This window comes from Salvia splendens, chromosome 1 (genome assembly GCF_004379255.2).
Source record: "Salvia splendens isolate huo1 chromosome 1, SspV2, whole genome shotgun sequence".
Taxonomy (NCBI): domain Eukaryota; kingdom Viridiplantae; phylum Streptophyta; class Magnoliopsida; order Lamiales; family Lamiaceae; genus Salvia; species Salvia splendens.
Genome location: NC_056032.1, coordinates 1044529 through 1063872, shown reverse-complemented (window position 1 = coordinate 1063872; position 19344 = coordinate 1044529). Strand labels below are relative to the sequence as shown.

General features: G+C 42.3%; 3 protein-coding genes across 3 annotated transcripts; 2 read left to right on the top strand and 1 right to left on the bottom strand.

Annotated features, from left to right (window-relative positions):
* The first annotated feature begins 460 nt into the window (after positions 1-460).
* Positions 461-1707, top strand: LOC121757293. The gene is made up of 2 exons (XM_042152834.1): positions 461-1348; positions 1444-1707. The coding sequence occupies exons 1-2, from the start codon at positions 461-463 to the stop codon at positions 1705-1707; spliced, it is 1152 nt and encodes a 383-aa protein (XP_042008768.1).
* Positions 1708-8047: 6340 nt separating this feature from the next.
* Positions 8048-8915, bottom strand: LOC121803869. Its single transcript, XM_042203453.1, has one exon. It carries the CDS (start codon positions 8663-8665, stop codon positions 8210-8212), a length of 456 nt encoding a protein of 151 aa, XP_042059387.1. The 5' UTR covers positions 8666-8915; the 3' UTR covers positions 8048-8209.
* Positions 8916-10801: 1886 nt separating this feature from the next.
* On the top strand, positions 10802-13262 carry LOC121803314 (protein NRT1/ PTR FAMILY 5.10-like). Its single transcript, XM_042202999.1, has 4 exons — positions 10802-10949; positions 11114-11331; positions 11515-12044; positions 12357-13262. The coding sequence occupies exons 1-4, from the start codon at positions 10802-10804 to the stop codon at positions 13168-13170; spliced, it is 1710 nt and encodes a 569-aa protein (XP_042058933.1). The 3' UTR covers positions 13171-13262.
* Positions 13263-19344: the final 6082 nt, after the last annotated feature.

The window sequence follows — 19344 nt, the reverse complement described above, 5'->3', positions numbered from 1 at the left end:
GGTATAAGTAGAGTGAGGTAGAGAGAATTTTAGCTTTTATTGTCAAAATCCCAAATCGGATGCACTGCCCATTCATTGCATTTATACTTTAATTTTGCACCCACTATAGATGCATGCATGCACATATTTATGCCACACTTTTAAATTACTTATAGTAAAATCGTGAAAAATAATTTCTATAGTAAATTCAGTTCGCAGATTTATCATCTCAATTCTCAAATAGGTAGTGAACCACGTGCAAAGCAAAGCTAGCTCAATGCATCTGCTTTCCCGCCGCCGACAGCAATGGATAACCCACAAACCGACTCGTAGATTCTAGCAACAACATGCACAACGCCACGTGTACCACCACCTCATAAACCAACTCCCAAAATTTCCTCTCAATTTATACCAATTCAAACCGATCAATACATCCTCCCACAGTTCCGTTTCTGAGAATAAAAAAAAAACAAAAAGAACGATGAATTTTCTCGCATTAGGTCTTGTTTTAACCTCCCTAGTAACCGCAGGGTTTTTCACCCCAACTCCACAAAACCCCAAATCGAGCGATGATAATGTGATAGTGAGAGACGGCCACCGAGTTGTGGTGGTCGAGTACGAGAAAGACGACGGCAACACCAAGGTTCTCATCTCACCTCCCGATAAATTGAACGAGAAAATGGAGGGTGATGAAATGGGAAATTTAGTTGAAAGCCAAGAAGATCGCAAATTCAGCCCTCGGGAGCTCGTTTCCGAGGCCTATGGGAAGTGCAAGCACAAGATCGCTTCGGCCTTCGAGAAGACGAAGGAATCCGCGGCCAAAGACAAAATTCAAGAATCTAAGGAGAAGGTGAAAGATTCCGCAAATGAGGTGAAGGATGAGGTGGCGGAGAAGGCAAGGAGAGTCAGAGACACAATGCAAGAATCTAAGGAGAAGGTGAAGGAAGAGGTGGCGGAGAAGGCGGGGGCGGCGAGGAAGCAGCTGAGGGAGATTTTGAGGCATGCGTGGGAGGTGGCGGGGGATGTGTTGTTGGACTACGCGGCGCCGAGGGAGAGGGTGGGGGCGGCGGCGGCGGCCGGGGTGGTGCATTTGATGGGGTTCGCGGCGGCGTACGGGATGGGGGCGTGGATCACGTTCGCGTCGAGCTACGTGCTGGCGGGGGCGCTGCCACGGAGCCAGTTTGCGGTGGTGCAGAGCAAGATCTATCCGGTTTATTTCAGGGGGATGGCGTGTGGTGTGGGGATGGCCTTGTTGGGGCATTTGGCGGGGCGGAGGGACCCCGCCCCGGTGTTCCAAGGGTTGAACCTCGCGGCCGCGCTTGGGATGATCCTCGTGAATTTGAGGTGGCTCGAGCCTCAGGCGACTAAGGTCGGTAGGTTAGGTACTTAGGTTACATGTTCATCTACTCATTTGTGCAATTTGTGTGATTGGATATTGGTTGCATTTTGGTTGTATGGTTGCAGTTGATGGTGGAAAGGATGAAGAAGGAGAAGGAAGAGGGTAGCGGACAAGCCGTGGAGACGAGCAGGAAGGCCGGGGAGTCCACCGCTGAGACGGCTGGCAGAGTTCCGGCTAGTGAAGCAGCAGCAAGGTCTCAGATCATCCAATTGAGCCAAAATCTTGAGAGGCTCAACTCATATTCATCTTTCCTCAATGCTCTAACCCTCGTGTCACTGACCTGGCACCTCGTCCACCTCGGCCAGCGCCTGCACGCCGCCACGTGTTGAGCTGGTCGTCTGTGCATTGTAATACACAGTTAAGTATACTTATGTAGATGAAGTGTAATAGATGATCAGGGATTCTGCTTTAATATATGTAGACATATGTTCTTGTACTAACTCTACTGGATGAATCATAGTGCCATATTTTCTAGAATTGGCATCTGATCTCGAGCATAATTTGTTAACATTAAACAAGAATCTATATTAATAGAAATGAGGGAGTATTATAAATGGCCTATGCCATTGCCACCAAAAATTATACAAGCTACAAACATTTTGTAGTAGTAGTGAACTCTCACTACCCATTCCTTCCCTGCAGCAAAACATTTCCCAACTTCCTCCTTCCTCCACAACAGTTAAATTTTCGCAAATCCCCGGCTCCGGGTAAACTAATTTTCGAGTAAAACGACAGCATATAACTGGAGTTCAGTCACACTTGATGTTTCTGTAAATTCTCCTGACAAACAGATTCGAGCCCAGATATCCGACAGCGCCTGCAATGCGAGAGCTGCTTAGCAAACGACGATCATTGTTGTCCGTGCGGGAGAGGGGAACTTACCGCATAGTATTCCTAGACCGAGGCAGAACATCAACGTGTATCCAAAGTAGAAGCTGGTTTGGAAAAAACCGGACATCTTTGTCTTAACATAGTAGTAGTATATGGAGTAGACGAAGACGTAGAGAGCAGTGGATGCCGCTGACAAGAATGAAGTCCACTGCCAGTGATGGTTCTCGGCGTTCAGCAGGAAATATGTCCCGACAATTGTTACGCAAACGGTGACAATGATCAGAATCACAAAGACGAGTAACATGAAGCCGTACACATAGTAGACCTGCCAGTGGTAAACTGGATAAGTATCTTTATGTTAATTATGGAGCCTAATTTATCTCCTACCATGTTTAGGATTTGTTTCCTTGAAGTATTTTTTCCTTATGATATATGTTCCCTAGTTTGACTAGAATTAGGGCTCTCTAGTTGCTTATAAATAGAGGTGCTCCCTCATTGTTAAATTATGCTTATTCTGAAATTATATAGTGAAATCTCTGGCTTGGCATCGGCCACAGACGTAGATACACATTGTATCGAACTGGGTCAACAATTTCTTGTGTTCATTCTCTTTCATATTCGTGATTTCCTGTGTTTATTTCCCAACAACTGGTATCAAGAGCCTAGGGTTTAAGAGGCAGAAATCACGATGTGGATCGACGAGAAAATTGCTGTAGAGAGGTTCGACGGATCTGATTTCGGATTTTGGAAGATGCAGATTGAGGATTACCTGTACGGTAAAGATCTCTGGAAGCTTTTAAAAACCAAACCCCGAAAAGATGGAACAGGAGGAGTGGGAGCTGCTGGATAGAAAAGCGATGAGCGCGATTAGGCTATCGTTGTCCAAGGATGTGGCTTATCACATGACTGCAGCAAAGTCGACAAAGGAGATGATGAAGATCTTGGAGGACATGTATCAGAAACCATCAACGGCAAACAAGGTACATCTGATTAGACGATTAGAATGCAAGAGGGAAAGCTGGTGCAACAACATCTCAACGAGTTCAACATGATTACTTCGCAACTGAACTCGGTTGATATAAAATTCGATGATGAAATTCGTGCCCTGATTTTGCTATCATCTCTGCCTGAGAGTTGGGCTGGCACAGTGACAGCAGTTACTGCTGCAGAGACAAACCTAACAGTTGACAGAGTAAGAGATCTGATGATTGGTGAGGAAGTTCGCCGGAGAGAATCAGGATCTTCTACTTCGGGATCAGCACTGAATACAGAACAGAGAGGCAGATCGAAGGGAAAGCAAAATCGTGGAAGATCAAATTTCAGAGGAAGGAGCTAATCCAAGAAGGATTTGGATAAAGTTAAATGCTGGAATTGTGATGAGTTTGGACATTTTAGAAATCAGTGTGAGGCACCGAAGAAGTATAAGAATAAGGATCAAAAGAACAAGAAGACAGCAAACGCTACCATGTCTGATGACGATGGCGAGGCGTTGGTCTTGAGTGCCAGTAGTCCGATGGAATCGTGGGTATTGGATTCTGGAGGGTCGTTCCACTCCTGCAGCAATGTGGAGATAATGGAAGACTACGTTTCTGGCGATTTTGGGAAGGTACATCTGGCTGATGACGAGCCCTTAGATATCGTGGGAAAGGGAAACGTGAAGGTAGTGACGTCCAATGGATCCGTGATAAAACTGAATGGAGTCAGACACATTCCTGGATTGCAGAGAAGTTTGATTTCGATTGAGCAGCTTGATGCAGAAGGGTACACCGTGACGTTTGGCTGCAACAATTGGAAGATTACCAAGGGAGCTATGATAGTAGCTCGAGGTAAGAAGGAGGGTACGTTGTATACCACAACTAACTCCAAAGATTGCATTGATATTGCAAGTGAGGCAAATAATGCAGATTTGTGGCATTGTCGTCTTGGCCACATGAGCGAGAAAGGGATGAAGATAATGTGCTCAAGAGGTTTACTGCCTGGCCTGAAAACTGTTGAAGTTAGCCTGTGCGAGGATTGCGTGTTTGGGAAACAGAAAAGGGTGAGTTTCTCAAGAGGAGGCAGAAAATTGAAGACACAGAAGTTGGAGATGGTCCACACGGATCTATGGGGACCAGCACCTGTGAAGTCCCTAGGAGGCTCTGAATATTATATGACTTTCATCGACGACTCTACTGGAAAGCTATGGTTTGTTTTCTGAAGAGTAAATCCAATGCGTTTGACGCTTTTAGGAAGTGGAAAGCCCTTGTTGAAACTGAAACCGGGCTAAAGGTGAAGTGTCTAAGATCCGATAATGGAGGAGAATATGAACTTGCAAAATTAAAGGAGTTTTTGGTTTACAATCCCACTTTATTCTAATTCACGGAATTTCAGATCTCAAGAGAAAAACGTATCAGACAATTCGATTTGAGTCAAAAACCTCAGCTCTTCGTTATTCCAGTCTCCAGCTTGATAATTTGTACTCTATTTGATAGTAATTTCAGAAATTTTGGGGATTGAGAAAGAAAATTGGCAAATATTGGGTTTATGGTTCACACTGAGCGCGACCGTGTGTGGTGTTTGATGCAAACATTTTATGTGTCCTAATTAATCAAATACTCCCTCGGTCCACGGAAAATATGGCACATTTGTCATTTTTTATTGTCCACGAAAAATATGTTATGTTCAAAAAAGAGAAAGTTTTCACCCACTTCTACATTAAAACTCGTGTCATTCACAAAGTGCCCTATTTTTCGTGGACGGAGGGAGTATATTAATAAAACACACAATTTTACTATATTGCTATTAAATTCAATAAATAGTGGGCAAATCAGACACGAAATTACTTTTATTATTTGGATAGAGGAAAAAAATTAATGATAGTATCTATTCATTTTTCTCTATAAGAGCATCTCCAATGGGAGATGTAAAGTCATATAATTACCATATTTACATTTTTTCCTATAAAAAATCATTCTCCAAGGAGAGAGGTATTTGAGAATATATTATACTTTTTTTTTCATTTTGAAGAGGTATCTTTATCTCTCCATCAATGAGAGGTAAAATCTTATAACTATCATATTTGTCTTCTTTTCATGAAAAATCATTCTACAGGGGGAAAGGTATTTGAGAAAGTATTACACTTTATGTTTTTTAATGTTTTTTTACTATTATTTTATTTTTTTTAAATGATATACCTTTCTATATACTTTTTTTTGGAATGTATTACTTTTTGAAAAGACATATTTTACTTTTTGAGAAAATAAATAGATGATATATCTATTTCATTTATCTTTCCTTGTTAGAGATGCTCTAATATGCTTAGTAATATAGTACTAGACTACTAGTACTATATAGTTGGTTGGATTGGCTATTGAGTGTGGTTAATCAAATTACTTTATTTATAATCTAGTAGTAATACTTATAAACAAGTCAAATTTTATGTTTTTTTAATTAATATACTATCTATTAACATTTTAACATCTAAAATTAAATTGTTTTTAAAATACCCCCTAGTTCCAATTTGCTATCATGTCCATTAGACCATCCACAATAGGCGCCCAGCGACCGCCCAGCCGAGCGCCGGCGCTGGGCGGTTCGCTGGGCGGTCTATTGCAGCCGCCCAGCGGCTGAGTGGAGAGAGAAACCGCGCAGCGCTGGGCGGTTATGTGGCGTTGGGCGGTCGGCTGGGCGGTCCGTTCGGCGCTATTGCAGCGCCCGGATCGCCCAGCGCACCGCCTAGCGCGAAAATTAAATTTTTTTTTCCGAAACACTATATATACGCGCTTTGCTCGTCATTTTCATTCGCACCACTTGTTTTAACGAGTACTCTCTCTATCTTAATTTCTGTTCAAGATCAACAACGGGAAATGGATCTCAACAACGAGCCTAGTTCCGGGAGTAGCGGGTCACAAACTCCGACGATCCCTGTGGGAAGTGGATGGGGTCAGGTGCCCGGGTACTACAACATGTACCCGTGGCAGCAGATGATGCCCGGGGCCCCAATGGGGGGGAGTCCGCCGGGGGGGTTTCCGCCGATACCGGGGTGGGTACCCGGGATGCAGATGATGCCCGGGGGAGCACCGGCGACACAGTGGACTCCGGGGGTCGTACCGGCGACACAGTGGACTCCGGGGGTAGTACCGGCTACACAGGGGACTCCGGGGGTCGTACCGGCTACACAGGGGACTCCTGGGGGGTCCCCGGCGACGGCGGGGAATGTCTATCGCCCCAGTTTTGATTTTTCGACTGGGTCTTCGCACACATCGACCCAAACACCCTTGGGGTTTGATAGTTTCTCCTTAGATGAGTTGGGGTTTGATACTCTCGGAGCTCCGGAGACTCTAGTTCAAGGGGGGGCAGTGCCGGGGCGTGGCGCCCCAAAGAAGAAGGGCAAGAAGAAGGTCGGCGAGTCGTCGCAGCCGGGTGAGGAGGAGGTACGGAGGAGGTGGACGGACGACGAGAACGTCGCGCTCAGCAAGGCGTGGGTGAGTGTTTGCGACGATCCTCTCGTTTCGAACGAGCAAAGGATCGTCACCATGTGGGGCAAGATAGCAGCAGCCTACCAGAGATTTTGCCCGGAGGGGAGGCCCCGCAACGGGGAGGATTGCCGGAAGGGCTGGGACCGAATCAGGGCGGCAGTCTCCCGATTTTCGGGTTTGTACACCAACGCACTTCGCATGATGAGCAGTGGCCAAACGGAGGATGACTGCAGGATAATAGCGGAGAAAGCCTTCCCACTGAAGGGTTTATACAAGGACTTCACCTACTGGAACTGTTATCTTGTACTGAGCGAGTCCGAGAAGTTCCGAGTAGGTGTCGACTCTGGCTGGCCGAAGAAGCAACGACTGAACTACACCGGCAATTACAGCGGCAGCAGCGGAGGTTCCCACGACCTCCCCGAGACGACGCAGGAGTTCCCCACGCCGCGTTCGGTCGGTGGCCGACCTCGCCCCATTGGGCGCAAGCGCGCTCAGCAGGCGGCGAGAATGAACGCCGGGGCTTCCCAGGAGGTCCAGTCGGCATCCCCCCTTGGCCAATCCACCCAGGAGCTCAAATTCTTCGCTCGCGCCCAAACGCGCGCTCAGTTGATCAAGACGATGGCCGAATGGCGGGTGGCGACGGATCCCGTGGAGAAGAGCGTGCTTCAAACCTTGCTCATGAGCCTGCAGGACGAGTTAGAGGCTATACGGAGGGAGACCGGTGGCGGCGGCAGCGGCGTAGGCGGCGGAGGCGACGGCGATGGTGGCGACGGAGGCGACAGCGACGACGACGGAGACGAGGAGTGAATTGTCACTCTTTTTTATTAATGTATTTTTTTAAAAAATTAATGTACTTTTTTAAAATTATTGTACTTTTTAAAATTTTAATAGTATTATTAAACTTTTCCCGTATATGTCTCGTAAATTAAATTCCGTATATTGTGTGATTGTTAATTATGTCATTTTATATAATTGTTATTAGTGATGTGACTATTGATGTGGTTGGGCTATTTATGATGTGACTAGGCTATGGCTGGGCTATTTATGATTTGGCAGGAGGATTTTTAGTGCTGATGATGTGGCAGTGGCTAGGCTATGGCTGGGCTACTGCTGGGCTACAATAGGGCTATTCATATTGTGGATGGCCTTACTAATCGTCTTAGCAATGGATGAAACATGTCGTATCATTCATAATGCAAAATGAGATTCACCTCTTTAAAAGTATAAATTTTGTAAAATTCAAAGATGACTAAAATATTCTAATGTGTCAGGAGTTCAAATCATGTGTGTGCGCACATTCACTCGATGAATTTATGATTAAGAAAGCTACTAAAATATTAACTGCATCAAGAAACTAGTAAATTTTAAAATATAAACTGTATTTTACGATTAAAGAGGAAAAAATTCGAAAGCGGAAATGGAATAAACAAAGTCAAATTCAGAAACTTCGTTTTCAGTACTGTCGCGTTACTATCATATTTACAAAAAAGAGCCTCAAACAGCAAAAAGAAACAACCTAAAGGAGCAATAATCAAAACCCCCTCTATTGCAAAACAGCCCCCGCTCTATCAAAACATTCGACATCGACCCCTCCTCCTTCCCCCAAATCATCATTTCCCCACACCAGCATCAGCTGATCCTCCAAATATCTCTGCAGCAGCCCTCCCTCACCTCCGCCGCCATCGCCGGATCTTCCCCTCCCCGAAGCCACCTCCTTCCTCCGCCGCAGCCGCGAGATCAGGAAGCAGAGCTCCACGGCGCACATGATTGGGCACGTGGCGCAGAGGAGGGGCACGAGGAAGGGGCTGCAGAGGATCAGCAGAAGGTACCTCCGGCGGCGGCGATTGAGCCATGAAATCAGCATCGCGGCGGCGGCGGAGAAGGAGATGCAGTTAGGGCGCGATGCGGCGTCGGCGGCGGTGAGGAGGGGGCTCTGATTGGGCTGTTTTTGGCGTGTTATTGGGAGGGAACAGCACCACGAATCCAGCCAGTCCCACATCGTGGGATTTTCTCTCTCTCAACTTTTTTTTTTTTGCTTCGTTTTTTTGGGGCGTTATTTTGTTGCTTGCAGGCGAGCTGACGTGTCGACTAAGAGAGGGAGAGAGAAAATCTGCTAAGCATCACCAATGGCGCAGAGCTCCCGGTGGAATTCCCAGCGGAATTCCGAAAAATACCTCCGGCCACGTCATACGGACTTCCCACTGCACAGTGGCGGAATTCCCCGCGGAATTCCCAAAGGACTTTCCACAATAAAAAAAATTCACAAATTCACAAATTAAACAATTTCCGGAATTAAACAATTAACGGAATTAAAATTTCGACACAAATAGGGAAAAAACATTTAAATAGGGAAAAAACATTTAATTAAAATTTCGACACAATTAACGGAAGTTCAACGGGATGTATTTATAGAAATTTAAAAAATAAACATTTAATTTAATAAACAGAAATTCCGCGCGGACGTCCGTGGGAGTCAACGCAATGGCGGACGTCCGCACGGAATTCCCCGCGGAATTCCACGGAATGCCGCGGAACTGCGAAATCCTTGACGAAATTCCGTATCTGTGCATGCCACGCACAATGGCGGACGTCTGCCACGGAATTCCCGCACGCCGATGGAAATTCCGCGGTGACGTCCGCCAGTGCTGATGGTCTAGGTGCTGAGTAAAAAAAAGGGGGGTTTTGATGATTTTCTAAAAATTTATACTACTCATGTGAATATATTTGGAAAATTGGTGTGCCTGATTTAAATCGGGAAATATATTGATGTTTTAGCTAAATTTTCGTCGTAAATAGTACTCCTAAGAAAAAGGTTAGGTAACTACTAGTGCTAGGTTACTATTGAGTAATGATGAAAATATAGTGTAATTTAATTTATGATCTAGTGACATATATATTGAGTATTTCAAATCTATTTAAAGCCTTAATTAAGGGTAATTCAAATATATACTGATTCAAAATTCTCTATTTATTAGTCAAATGTGAGATGTTTTAGCAAAGAAATGTGTTTGGAATCTTGGATTGTCTAGTGATTAAATGTTAGTCAATAAGGTAGCATAGCTTATTGGTAAGTTAATACCAACAAGCCTTGTCGCAACAACTTCTCGTTATTAATCCACGTACTTTTTGTGTCTTGGTTCTAGAACCGATAAAGGTTACTTATTAATTATTCATTATTTAATACTTCACGACAAACATATACTTCCTTCGTCCTGCCATGAGACGCTTCTTTTGTGCATAAGATTTTAAAAATTGTTAATACTTAAAAAGTTAAGTAGAGAAAGAGTAAACTATGATATAGAAAAAAATAGATGAATGAAAAGAGAATAAAGTAAAAGAGTGAATATTTACTTATTTTTTATTAAAAAAGAAATAACTCATTTTATACGAAATATCCTACTAAAAATGAAAGTGATCCATTTAAATTACATTCCAGACTTTGTAGAAAAGTTAAGAAAATTGTTAAAATTCATAATTTTTACAATTGATTTTTAAAATTATGAAAAATTACTAGAATTGGATTAAAATTCGTATGAATATTTTTTTGGCAATGTGCCCTTTTTCGTAATTACTAGCACTAGATTAGGTGGCTGCTTTTGAGCGTGATCTTAATTAAAACATGTTTGTTCAACAAATAATAAAGTTATGTTATTGTATAGAACTTGACATACTTTAAGAAAAAGTATGAAAAAAAAAACACGAACTGGTTCCCGCTTTCTAATAACACGAGTTAAATTATACTAATATACTAGTACTACTACTTTTGAGCGTGAAATTAAATAAAAAATGTTTGTTTATTATTGTCTAGAACTCCACATATTTCAATGCAAAAGTAACTAACATGACAAAAATACATGATAGTATAATATTCACGATTTGTACACGAGATAAATTCTAATTTATTAGTTTCACCAAAAACAAATTAACCGATTATACAAACTAATGTAGTACTCTAAATAATCTACAAAAAAATAATAGTAGCAATAAATTAAAGTATAAATATATATAGTACCGACCGAATATTAGCACGCCAATTCCCGCCAAGTATAAAATTCCCAACCGTTATGCAACAAATGAGGATCAACACACACACAATACATATATATATAGAGAGAGAGAGAAAGTCACAGAGCAAATGACGATCAGCGCCGCTGACGAAGATGAAATCTGTGAGGCGGAAGCACCGCTGCTCGACGACTTCGTGCCGTGCTCCATCGACTTCAACGGCCGGCATTCAGTCCGATCCAAATCCGGTTGCTGGAAATCCGCTTCTTTCCTCATAGGTAACGGCGAAATATTCAACCATCGGAGATAATTTCGCACATATACACGCATTCGTATCGATTATGTATTTAATTACTACTCAATTAATCACTGTATGAATCAATTCAAGTTTCGATTTAGCTCCGGTTCAAGTTTAGTGATTCATTTTCCCCAAATTTGTAAGTTGTTGGAGTGTCGGAGAGGTTTGCTTACTACGGAATAAGTTTGAATCTGCTGAGCTATTTGACCGGAAATTTGGGGCTTCCGACCGCCACCGCGGCCGCGATTCTCAACGCATGGTATGGAACGTCGGCGATTTTGCCGATTCTCGGCGCCTATGTGGCGGATGCGTTTTCCGGCCGGTTTCGGATGATTTCCGCCGCTTGTGTGCTCTATATTGCGGTTAGTTCTTAAATTTTATATTGAATTTCCGTAATTATTAACATTTCTTCAGCATTCTAAAAAATTGCTTCAATTTTGCCTGAGAATTAAGTAATTAGAGTAATTTGGTAGCAATAGAGCTTCTTGTAATTTGTAAAATATGGTTAGAAATTTTAATTCTATTGGGATATACTGTGAATTCAGGCGCTTGGTTTCTTGACACTATCAGCTTCACTCAACTCATCCGAATGCAAGCAATCTTCACCAACCAGCCGCGCGTGTGCTTCAAACCAGCTCGAGCTCGTCTTCTTCTTCGTCTCGTTCTTCTCTGTGTCTTTCGCGCAGGCAGGGTACCTGCCCTGCGTGCAAGCGTTCGCGGTCGATCAGTTCGACGAGGAAGACGAGAATGAGAACAGAGTAAAGGGCTCTTTTTTCAATTGGTGGAACTGTTTCAGCACTGCAGGGATTCTAGCGCCTCTCTTGGTTTTGGCCTATATTCAAGAGAATCTGAGTTGGGAGCTTGGATTTGGAATCCCTGCTGCCACCATGTGTTTCGCTCTGGTTGTGTTCTTGTCCGGGATCCAAACCTATCGGTTTCGCAAGACTGGCGATGGAGGTAGTAACCCGTTAGTGCGAATCTATCGTGTTTTTGCACGAGCAGCTAAGAATTGCCGCATTGCCCGTGTAACTAAGGAGGAGACCGATAATATATCAGGCTGTGGTGCTCACATCGGGTATGTATAAATCGTTGATCCTGTTTTGTTGAGCAAAATCGAACTAAAACCAAATAATTGAACTGGACTTTTGAATTATGTTTCGTTCGATTATGCTTTTACATACATATTTGATACTTTTAGGTACTATTGTATCAGTCAATAAAAAACAGTCTTATTTTTTCATTTTGGTTTGTCCACCGAACTAGTCACATTTTGTAATAAAACGGGTATATTTAATTACCAAGATGGTTTATCTATAAAAATAATCTCATTTTGCATTAAAACGGGTGTCGTTCATAACTGGAATGAGATGGCATAAATTTGTAACAGGTTTCTTGACAAAGCATTGCTCGAACCCGATGGTTTAACCACCGGAGACGTCGAAGATGCAAAATCGATCCTCAAACTTGCTCCGATATGGTGCTCGTGCCTCGGCTACACGATCATCTACGCGCAGCCATCAACTCTCTTCACCAAGCAAGCCGCCACCCTCGACCGCCACATCACCCCCGCCTTCCAAATCCCGGCCGCCTCTCTCCAACACTGCTTCATCGGCGGCTCCATCATCATCTCCCTCCCAATCTACGACCGCGTCTTCGTCCCCATCGCCAAATCCATAACCAAATGCCCCTCGGGCATCTCGGCCCTCCAGAGGGTCGGGATAGGGCTCGTTCTCTCTCTCATCTCCATAGTCTTCGCGGCCGCTGTTGAGAGGAGGCGCCTTGGAATCGCCCGAGACCACGGCCTTGTTAACAAGCCAGAGGCCGTGGTCCCGATGAGCGTGTGGTGGCTGGCACCGCAGTACGTGCTGTCGGGGTTGGCGGATGCCTTTGCAGTGGTTGGCCTTCAAGAGTTTTTCTACGATCAAGTTCCTTTAGATTTTCGAAGTGTTGGTCTTGCTCTCTACATTAGCATCCTTGGCACGGGCAACCTTGTAAGTAGCTTCCTCGTGTCTACGATACAGAGTGTCACTGCCGGAAATGGCCGAGAGGGGTGGTTTTCCGACAACCTTAACCGGGCCCACCTCGATTACTTCTACTGGCTGCTGGCAGGGCTCAGCCTGACTGGATTCACCGCGTTTGTTTGCTCCACGGGATCTTATGTTTATAGGACACGAGCCATTGTGTCGTATGTAGACTCGTAGTGGGCCTTTTTCAATCAGGGACGGACGTAGAAAAATATTAAACAGGGGCTTCTAGTTGTATTAATTTACATGTAAGTCAGCGTTGTTTAATTTATGTCACGGGGGGGAACTCGAGCATTTTCTTTATTGATGCCTTATTAGCCAAATATTGTCACTGGTTACAAACATACAAGCATTACAATATGTAACCACGTCTACATACAAAAAATGTTGAAATATATTTATGTACTACTTGTTCGTTTGTTCCATTAATATTTTCTTTGAATTTTGGGTTGCATCATAATAGCTCATCATTGCTGTTGTCCGTCTGGAAGCACTTACTTTCGTATGTCATTTTTCTATTTATTATAAAGTCAGCTACTTCAGTAAATTCTTTTTATTGCTGCATACATTGGGTAAGAAATGATTAATACATCATCGACGTTGATAAATAAATTTAAAGTTATTACTATATTAAATTAAAATATGTGGATCAAGCGATAATTATTAGTATTTCTTTTCTTATTAAGCAAACGCAATCAATTTCTTTTATCTTAAATTAAACATCAAGTTTCATGTTTAGTCCATCCTTCTAAATAAAAATATAATGCACTCCAGTACTAGTATACTACAGCATAAGATTATGGAAAAATATGAGCATGGATGGAATAATGAGTGTTCCATATATAATGTTTTTTTTGAAGAAGAAGAGTGGTCCCTTATAAATAAATATGGTGCCATTTCGTTCCCAAGGCAGGACCATTACCCTATAAATAGTAGTAAAAGAATAAATTATTTTAAATATCAACTATTTTTTTCTAGGGACATGTTAAAATGCTTATAATACTTCAATCTAAAACTAAAACTAATCCTATATTATTAGATCTTAAAATGAGTGGATAATATTAAAGCTTATGAATTTTAATAAATAATAGATAAAATATCAATAAAATGGTAAATCGTCAATTTGTCATACTAAGATAATTTTCGTGGCTTTTCTAATATCTCCATAGTGTATTACAAATATCAACACAATGATATAGATATTTCAACGTACATATACGAAAACTTAAATACAGTTTTATTGACATAGTACATCTATTGTATTGAAACTTTTTTATGCATTTGTTGATAAAAAATATGATTCTCAATATATACGAATATTGAAATAAAATTAAGAAATTCATCATCCGATCATCGTTAAAATATATGCAATTGAGATATCGTCAGAATCCTTACAGAATTACCTTTGGTTTGACATATTTTTTTAAAAAAAATAATTTAAATCGAGAGAGTTACATAAATTTAAAATTTTAAGATGATTTTGAGGAGAGAGAAAGTGATACCATATATAAGAATTGGCATTAATACCTCTTAAATTGGCATTAATACCTTTAAATTTATTTAATAATTTTAAAAATTTAAATATAATCCATTTGACATTATTTCAACTATTAAATCTATTAAATCTTCTAATCTAATACTAGTTAAGAACGGATCTTAATTTATAATTGTTAATTAGCTAGTCATTGATTATAACCATATTTTTTCCTACTATAGGAGAACTTGTTTAAGATTATTTAAGGTTGTGTCTTTAATATCATGTATGGAAAGTATAAAATAAAATATTACACTTATGTAATAAGCCACTTAATATTTGAGAATATATATAATTGTAATTCTACAATTATATTGATATTGATATAGAGGGGTGTGATCAATTCCTAACTCCCTCCTTCATTGCTAAGAGCATCTCCAGTGGGCGGATGTCTCACTCGGACATCCACTAGGACATCTCAAAAACACCTCCTGCCACGTCACTAGGACTTCCCATCCCACTGCCACGTCACTAGGACATCCCATGCACAATCCGCCCTTCCTATCGCCCTTCCCACTAGGACTTCCCGCAATAAAAAAAATCACAATAATGTAATAACGTAAAAACGGAATTATAATTTTGACACGGAATACGGGAAAGCAAAATACGGGCAAAAATACATAGTCATAAAACATAAAAAAAACATAGTTAGAAAAAAAAACAAAATACATAGTCATTCAAAAAAGAAAAATACATAGTCCAATATCCCCGGCTCACTCCGCGCTGTCCTTGTCGCCCGTGCCGCCCCCGTAGCACGTGCCGGCCCCGTCGTCCCCGCCGCTAATCTCGGCGCCATCATCTCCAATGGGTGGCATCCCCAAATCGCGCCGACATCCTTCAACGACATCCTTCAACATCCTCTTGTACACCGGATATGTCGTGCTATGCCATCTATGCATGGTCCGGACCAAGCTAGTCGTTAACTGCGGGCGGGCGAGTCGGTCGATATCTTCAGGGGGAGCAGGGGCCTCCGATTGGACCTCGAACGACCCGCTGCTGCTTCCCCTAGCCCTCCGCTGCACAGCCTTTTGCCCAACCGGGCGACGACGGCGGCGAGAGTCTGATTGAGGTAGCGGGGACACTTCGTCGGCTTCTGGGAGCTCGTGCGAACCAGCACTGCTGTTGTATTCACCAGAAGCGTTGATCTTCGTCCGCTTCGCCCAGTCCGATTCGACTCCCCCACAAAACTTTGGGGAATCCTTCACCACGAGAAAGGCCTCCCACTGATCGAATTGTTTGAACTTCAAGGCTCTGTCGGGGTACTGAGCAAAGGAACGGTTCCGGACATCCTCCTCGGACATACCGCTGCTTGCCTGGCGGAGATTGTTTTGGTAGAGGCTCGCAAATCGACTAAGCTTAGGCCTCAACCGCTCCCACTGTTTCCGGCACTGTTCGGGAACGCGACGCTTCGCCCCAGCCGGTTTGTGTGTGTGGTAGGCTTCTGCGATGCGATACCACAGTCTGTCAATATGTTGGTTGGCACCGACATAGGGATCCTCGACTACTGAAACCCAAGCCTTCGCAAGCGCGACATTTTCCCACGGGCTCCATACCGTCCTCTTTCCCGTCTCATCCTCATCCTCCTCCTCTGCCACCTTTCGCGAGGAAGAGCCCGGGGCTTTCCCCTTGCCCTTGCCACGTCCCTTCCCCCTGCCTGGAGTCTCCCTGACTGGAGATAGCCCCAACTCCTCTAAAGAGAAAGTTTCCAAGCTGGTGAACTGAGTCTCCGGAACATAAGTGGAGGGGGTATCAGTAGACAGCATATCGATAACTGGCCGATAGACATCGTCCGCTTGTGGGCCCCTGCCACCCCCTCCCCCCGGCATCATCCCCGCCATCATCCCCGGCATCATCCCACCCATCCCCATCATATTTGGGGTCATGCCCCCCATCCCCATCCCCGGCCCCAGCATCATCATATTTGGGGTCATGCCCCCCCATCCCCATCCCCGGCATCATCATATTTGGGGTCATGCCCCCCATCCCCGCAGCCCTGGGCATCATACCACCCATCCAATTGTACATATAAGGGGACATCATCCCACCCATTCCACCCATCCCCGACATTGTCGGAACTGTTGTCGCATTTCCGCTAACGTTTCCCTCCAGGTCGATGGGAAACGCCGGAGTCTGCGACTCGCTCGTGGCAGGGGAGTTCCTATCGTTCTCCATTAAGTAGAAATGAAATTTGTAGTAAAAGAAGAGAGAAACTTGTTAACACAAGTGGTGCGAATGAAATGAAGTTCAACGAGCCGTATATATAGAGTTAAAAAAAAATTAATTACCGGACGTCCGACCCACTCCACAATGGCGGACGTCCGACCCACTCCACAATGGCGGACGTCCGCCCGCCCGTCGCCCGCACGTCCGAGGACACCCGACGTCCTCACGGGACGTCCGTATCCGACCTTCGACGCCACAATGGCGGACGCCCCGGTCGCCCGTCGCGGACGTCCGACCGGACGTCCGCCATTGGAGATGCTCTAACTACAACTAATTTAAAACCATAGGATTTCAGAAATTTAGTGGTCTACAACTAATTTTAAAATCACCGCCCCTATCGATAATTTTTTCTACGCCCACCTCTACACAGACTACACAAACTTGCACAGCACACACAGTACACACTACACTTGCACACACACTGCACACACTACACTTGCACACATTCAGTACACACACAGTGCATGCACACAATGCACACACCTGCACACACACATGATATAATTTCTTCGAATTCAATTTTTTTTAGTCTTTTTGATTCATGTTACACCGATTGCACACACTACACTTGCACACAAACTACACAAACTTGCACACGCACTACACTTGCACACACAATACACAAACTTGCACACACACATTGCGCGCATGCACACACACGATATAATTTCTTCAAATTCAATTTCATATTACATTATTTTTATCGAATAAAAGATTTAAAATTAAATTATATATCAATTAAATAAATTCTAATTTAATTCAATTTCTTCAAATTCAATTCCATAAATCAAATTCTAATTCCAATTCAAACCAATTCGTTTTAAAAATAATTGACATTTACCGTAATACGTATAAGTCAATTAGAAGTAATTCAGGAAATTAATCTAACCGTTTATGACTGATACATATGGGGCAAGATTTCTCGTTTTCTCGTCAACTTTCCCACATGTATGCATGAAATTAGAGAAATTAGATTTCTGTTAATTGAATAACGTGATTGTGATGTGTTAGAAAAGACTTGATAGAATCCCTTCCGTTAACATTCGTTGCCTCCAAAATAAATAATAGTTCAATTTTTCATTTTATTGTCTAACAACCAAAATTAGTCTATATTTAATTTATAATAAATGTCCCTATTTAACTAGGTAAATCCAATTATTTTACTACTAATTTTACACATTTTAAATGTCCCTATTTAACTAGGTAAATCCAATTATTTTACTACTAATTTTACATTAAAATGTGTAGCGTTTAATATGAAGAGCATATTTTGTGGACATAATAATTTTTATATTTAAATTTAATTTGGATGGTAATTGATCTCATTCTGAAATTCATATAAATAACACTCCGAATGACAATCTAAATTAATAGCTATCTAATTTCAAAACAAATAAACTAAATATAATTCACAAATCACCTAAGTTATTAAAATGCAGTTTATATTTAAAAAATAAAATAAAGTATCTAAGTCTCAATTCACTATCCATATATAATTGATCATCTAATAATTGAAAAAGTACTATTTTTACGATAAATTGTAATTATATTTAAATTCAGTTTGGATGGTAATTGAATTAAACAGTAGTAAAAAAAATTGTTGGACTCTAGGTGTTTGACGCAAGATGAGTGACGAAAGAATTGTTCAAATTGCCCTTTGAAGGCATTAAAGGCATTTTCGTCCGAAAAAAGTTCAAAATACCTCCAATGATATTAACTCATAGTTGATGGACCTAAAATGATATTTTCAAAGTTCACGAACCTAAAATAATACTTCGGTAAAAGTCGTGGACCTAAAAAGACGATCCCTCATTATTTTTTCAATTTTCAGTGCTTATTCAGTAATGCTATATGTTACGCAACCAATTAAAATTAAGCTCAGCTAACCCAGAAAACGAGAGACAGAGGAGATAGTAATGTGAATCTTAAGGATTCAAGACACATATGTTTGCCCCGGACTTGCTCTTGTAAATATTTCAATAACCCAAACAAACCCAACAAGAAATGAAACAATAAAAATGATGGAAAAGGGAGAAGGTGAAGGTGTTATGATTTAGATAGATGCCTATGGACCTTCTACAAAACAATGAAGACAACCCAAGACAACTTTCACCAAAGCAAGAATCTAATGGCTCCACAAAACTAGCAACACAAGAACTAGAATTGCATACCTTAACATTCAATCTAAGCCCGACAATAGATTAAAATGCAATCACAAGGGATTTTGATAAATCTTCAAAGATGAAGAGGAATGCTCACAATGGAGTCTTTGGTAGGTTTACAAAATGTTCAAAGCTGCCAAAGAAAAACCCTAACATGTCTATTTATACTAGAAGTGAAAAAGGAGCAAAATAAAACAATTCTTGGTCACAAAGACACATCCCGGACAAAACGCTCGACCGGGCGTTTCCCTAGGTTCATTTCGCCCGCCCGAGCGAAGTTTCTGGACAAAAACTACTCTCTCGACAAAAAGCCCGACCGGGTGTTTTGCATGAGGAAAAAGCCCGCCCAGGCATTTTGTTCTGCACTGCGCGGCTTTCTTAAAACGATCCTTACTTCCTCATCCGGGCTCCGATTGAGGCATGCAAGATACC

Bases quoted from the DNA above. Each gene is read 5' to 3' on its own strand.
- LOC121803314 (XM_042202999.1), top strand. From the start codon at position 10,802: ATGACGATCAGCGCCGCTGACGAAGATGAAATCTGTGAGGCGGAAGCA. The intron at 11,332-11,514 runs GTTAGTTCTTAA...CTGTGAATTCAG, and splicing joins CTTGTGTGCTCTATATTGCG to GCGCTTGGTTTCTTGACACT. The intron at 12,045-12,356 runs GTATGTATAAAT...AATTTGTAACAG, and splicing joins GGCTGTGGTGCTCACATCGG to GTTTCTTGACAAAGCATTGC.
- LOC121803869 (XM_042203453.1), bottom strand. From the start codon at position 8,665: ATGTGGGACTGGCTGGATTCGTGGTGCTGTTCCCTCCCAATAACACGC.
- LOC121757293 (XM_042152834.1), top strand. From the start codon at position 461: ATGAATTTTCTCGCATTAGGTCTTGTTTTAACCTCCCTAGTAACCGCA. The intron at 1,349-1,443 runs GTCGGTAGGTTA...GTATGGTTGCAG, and splicing joins TCGAGCCTCAGGCGACTAAG to TTGATGGTGGAAAGGATGAA.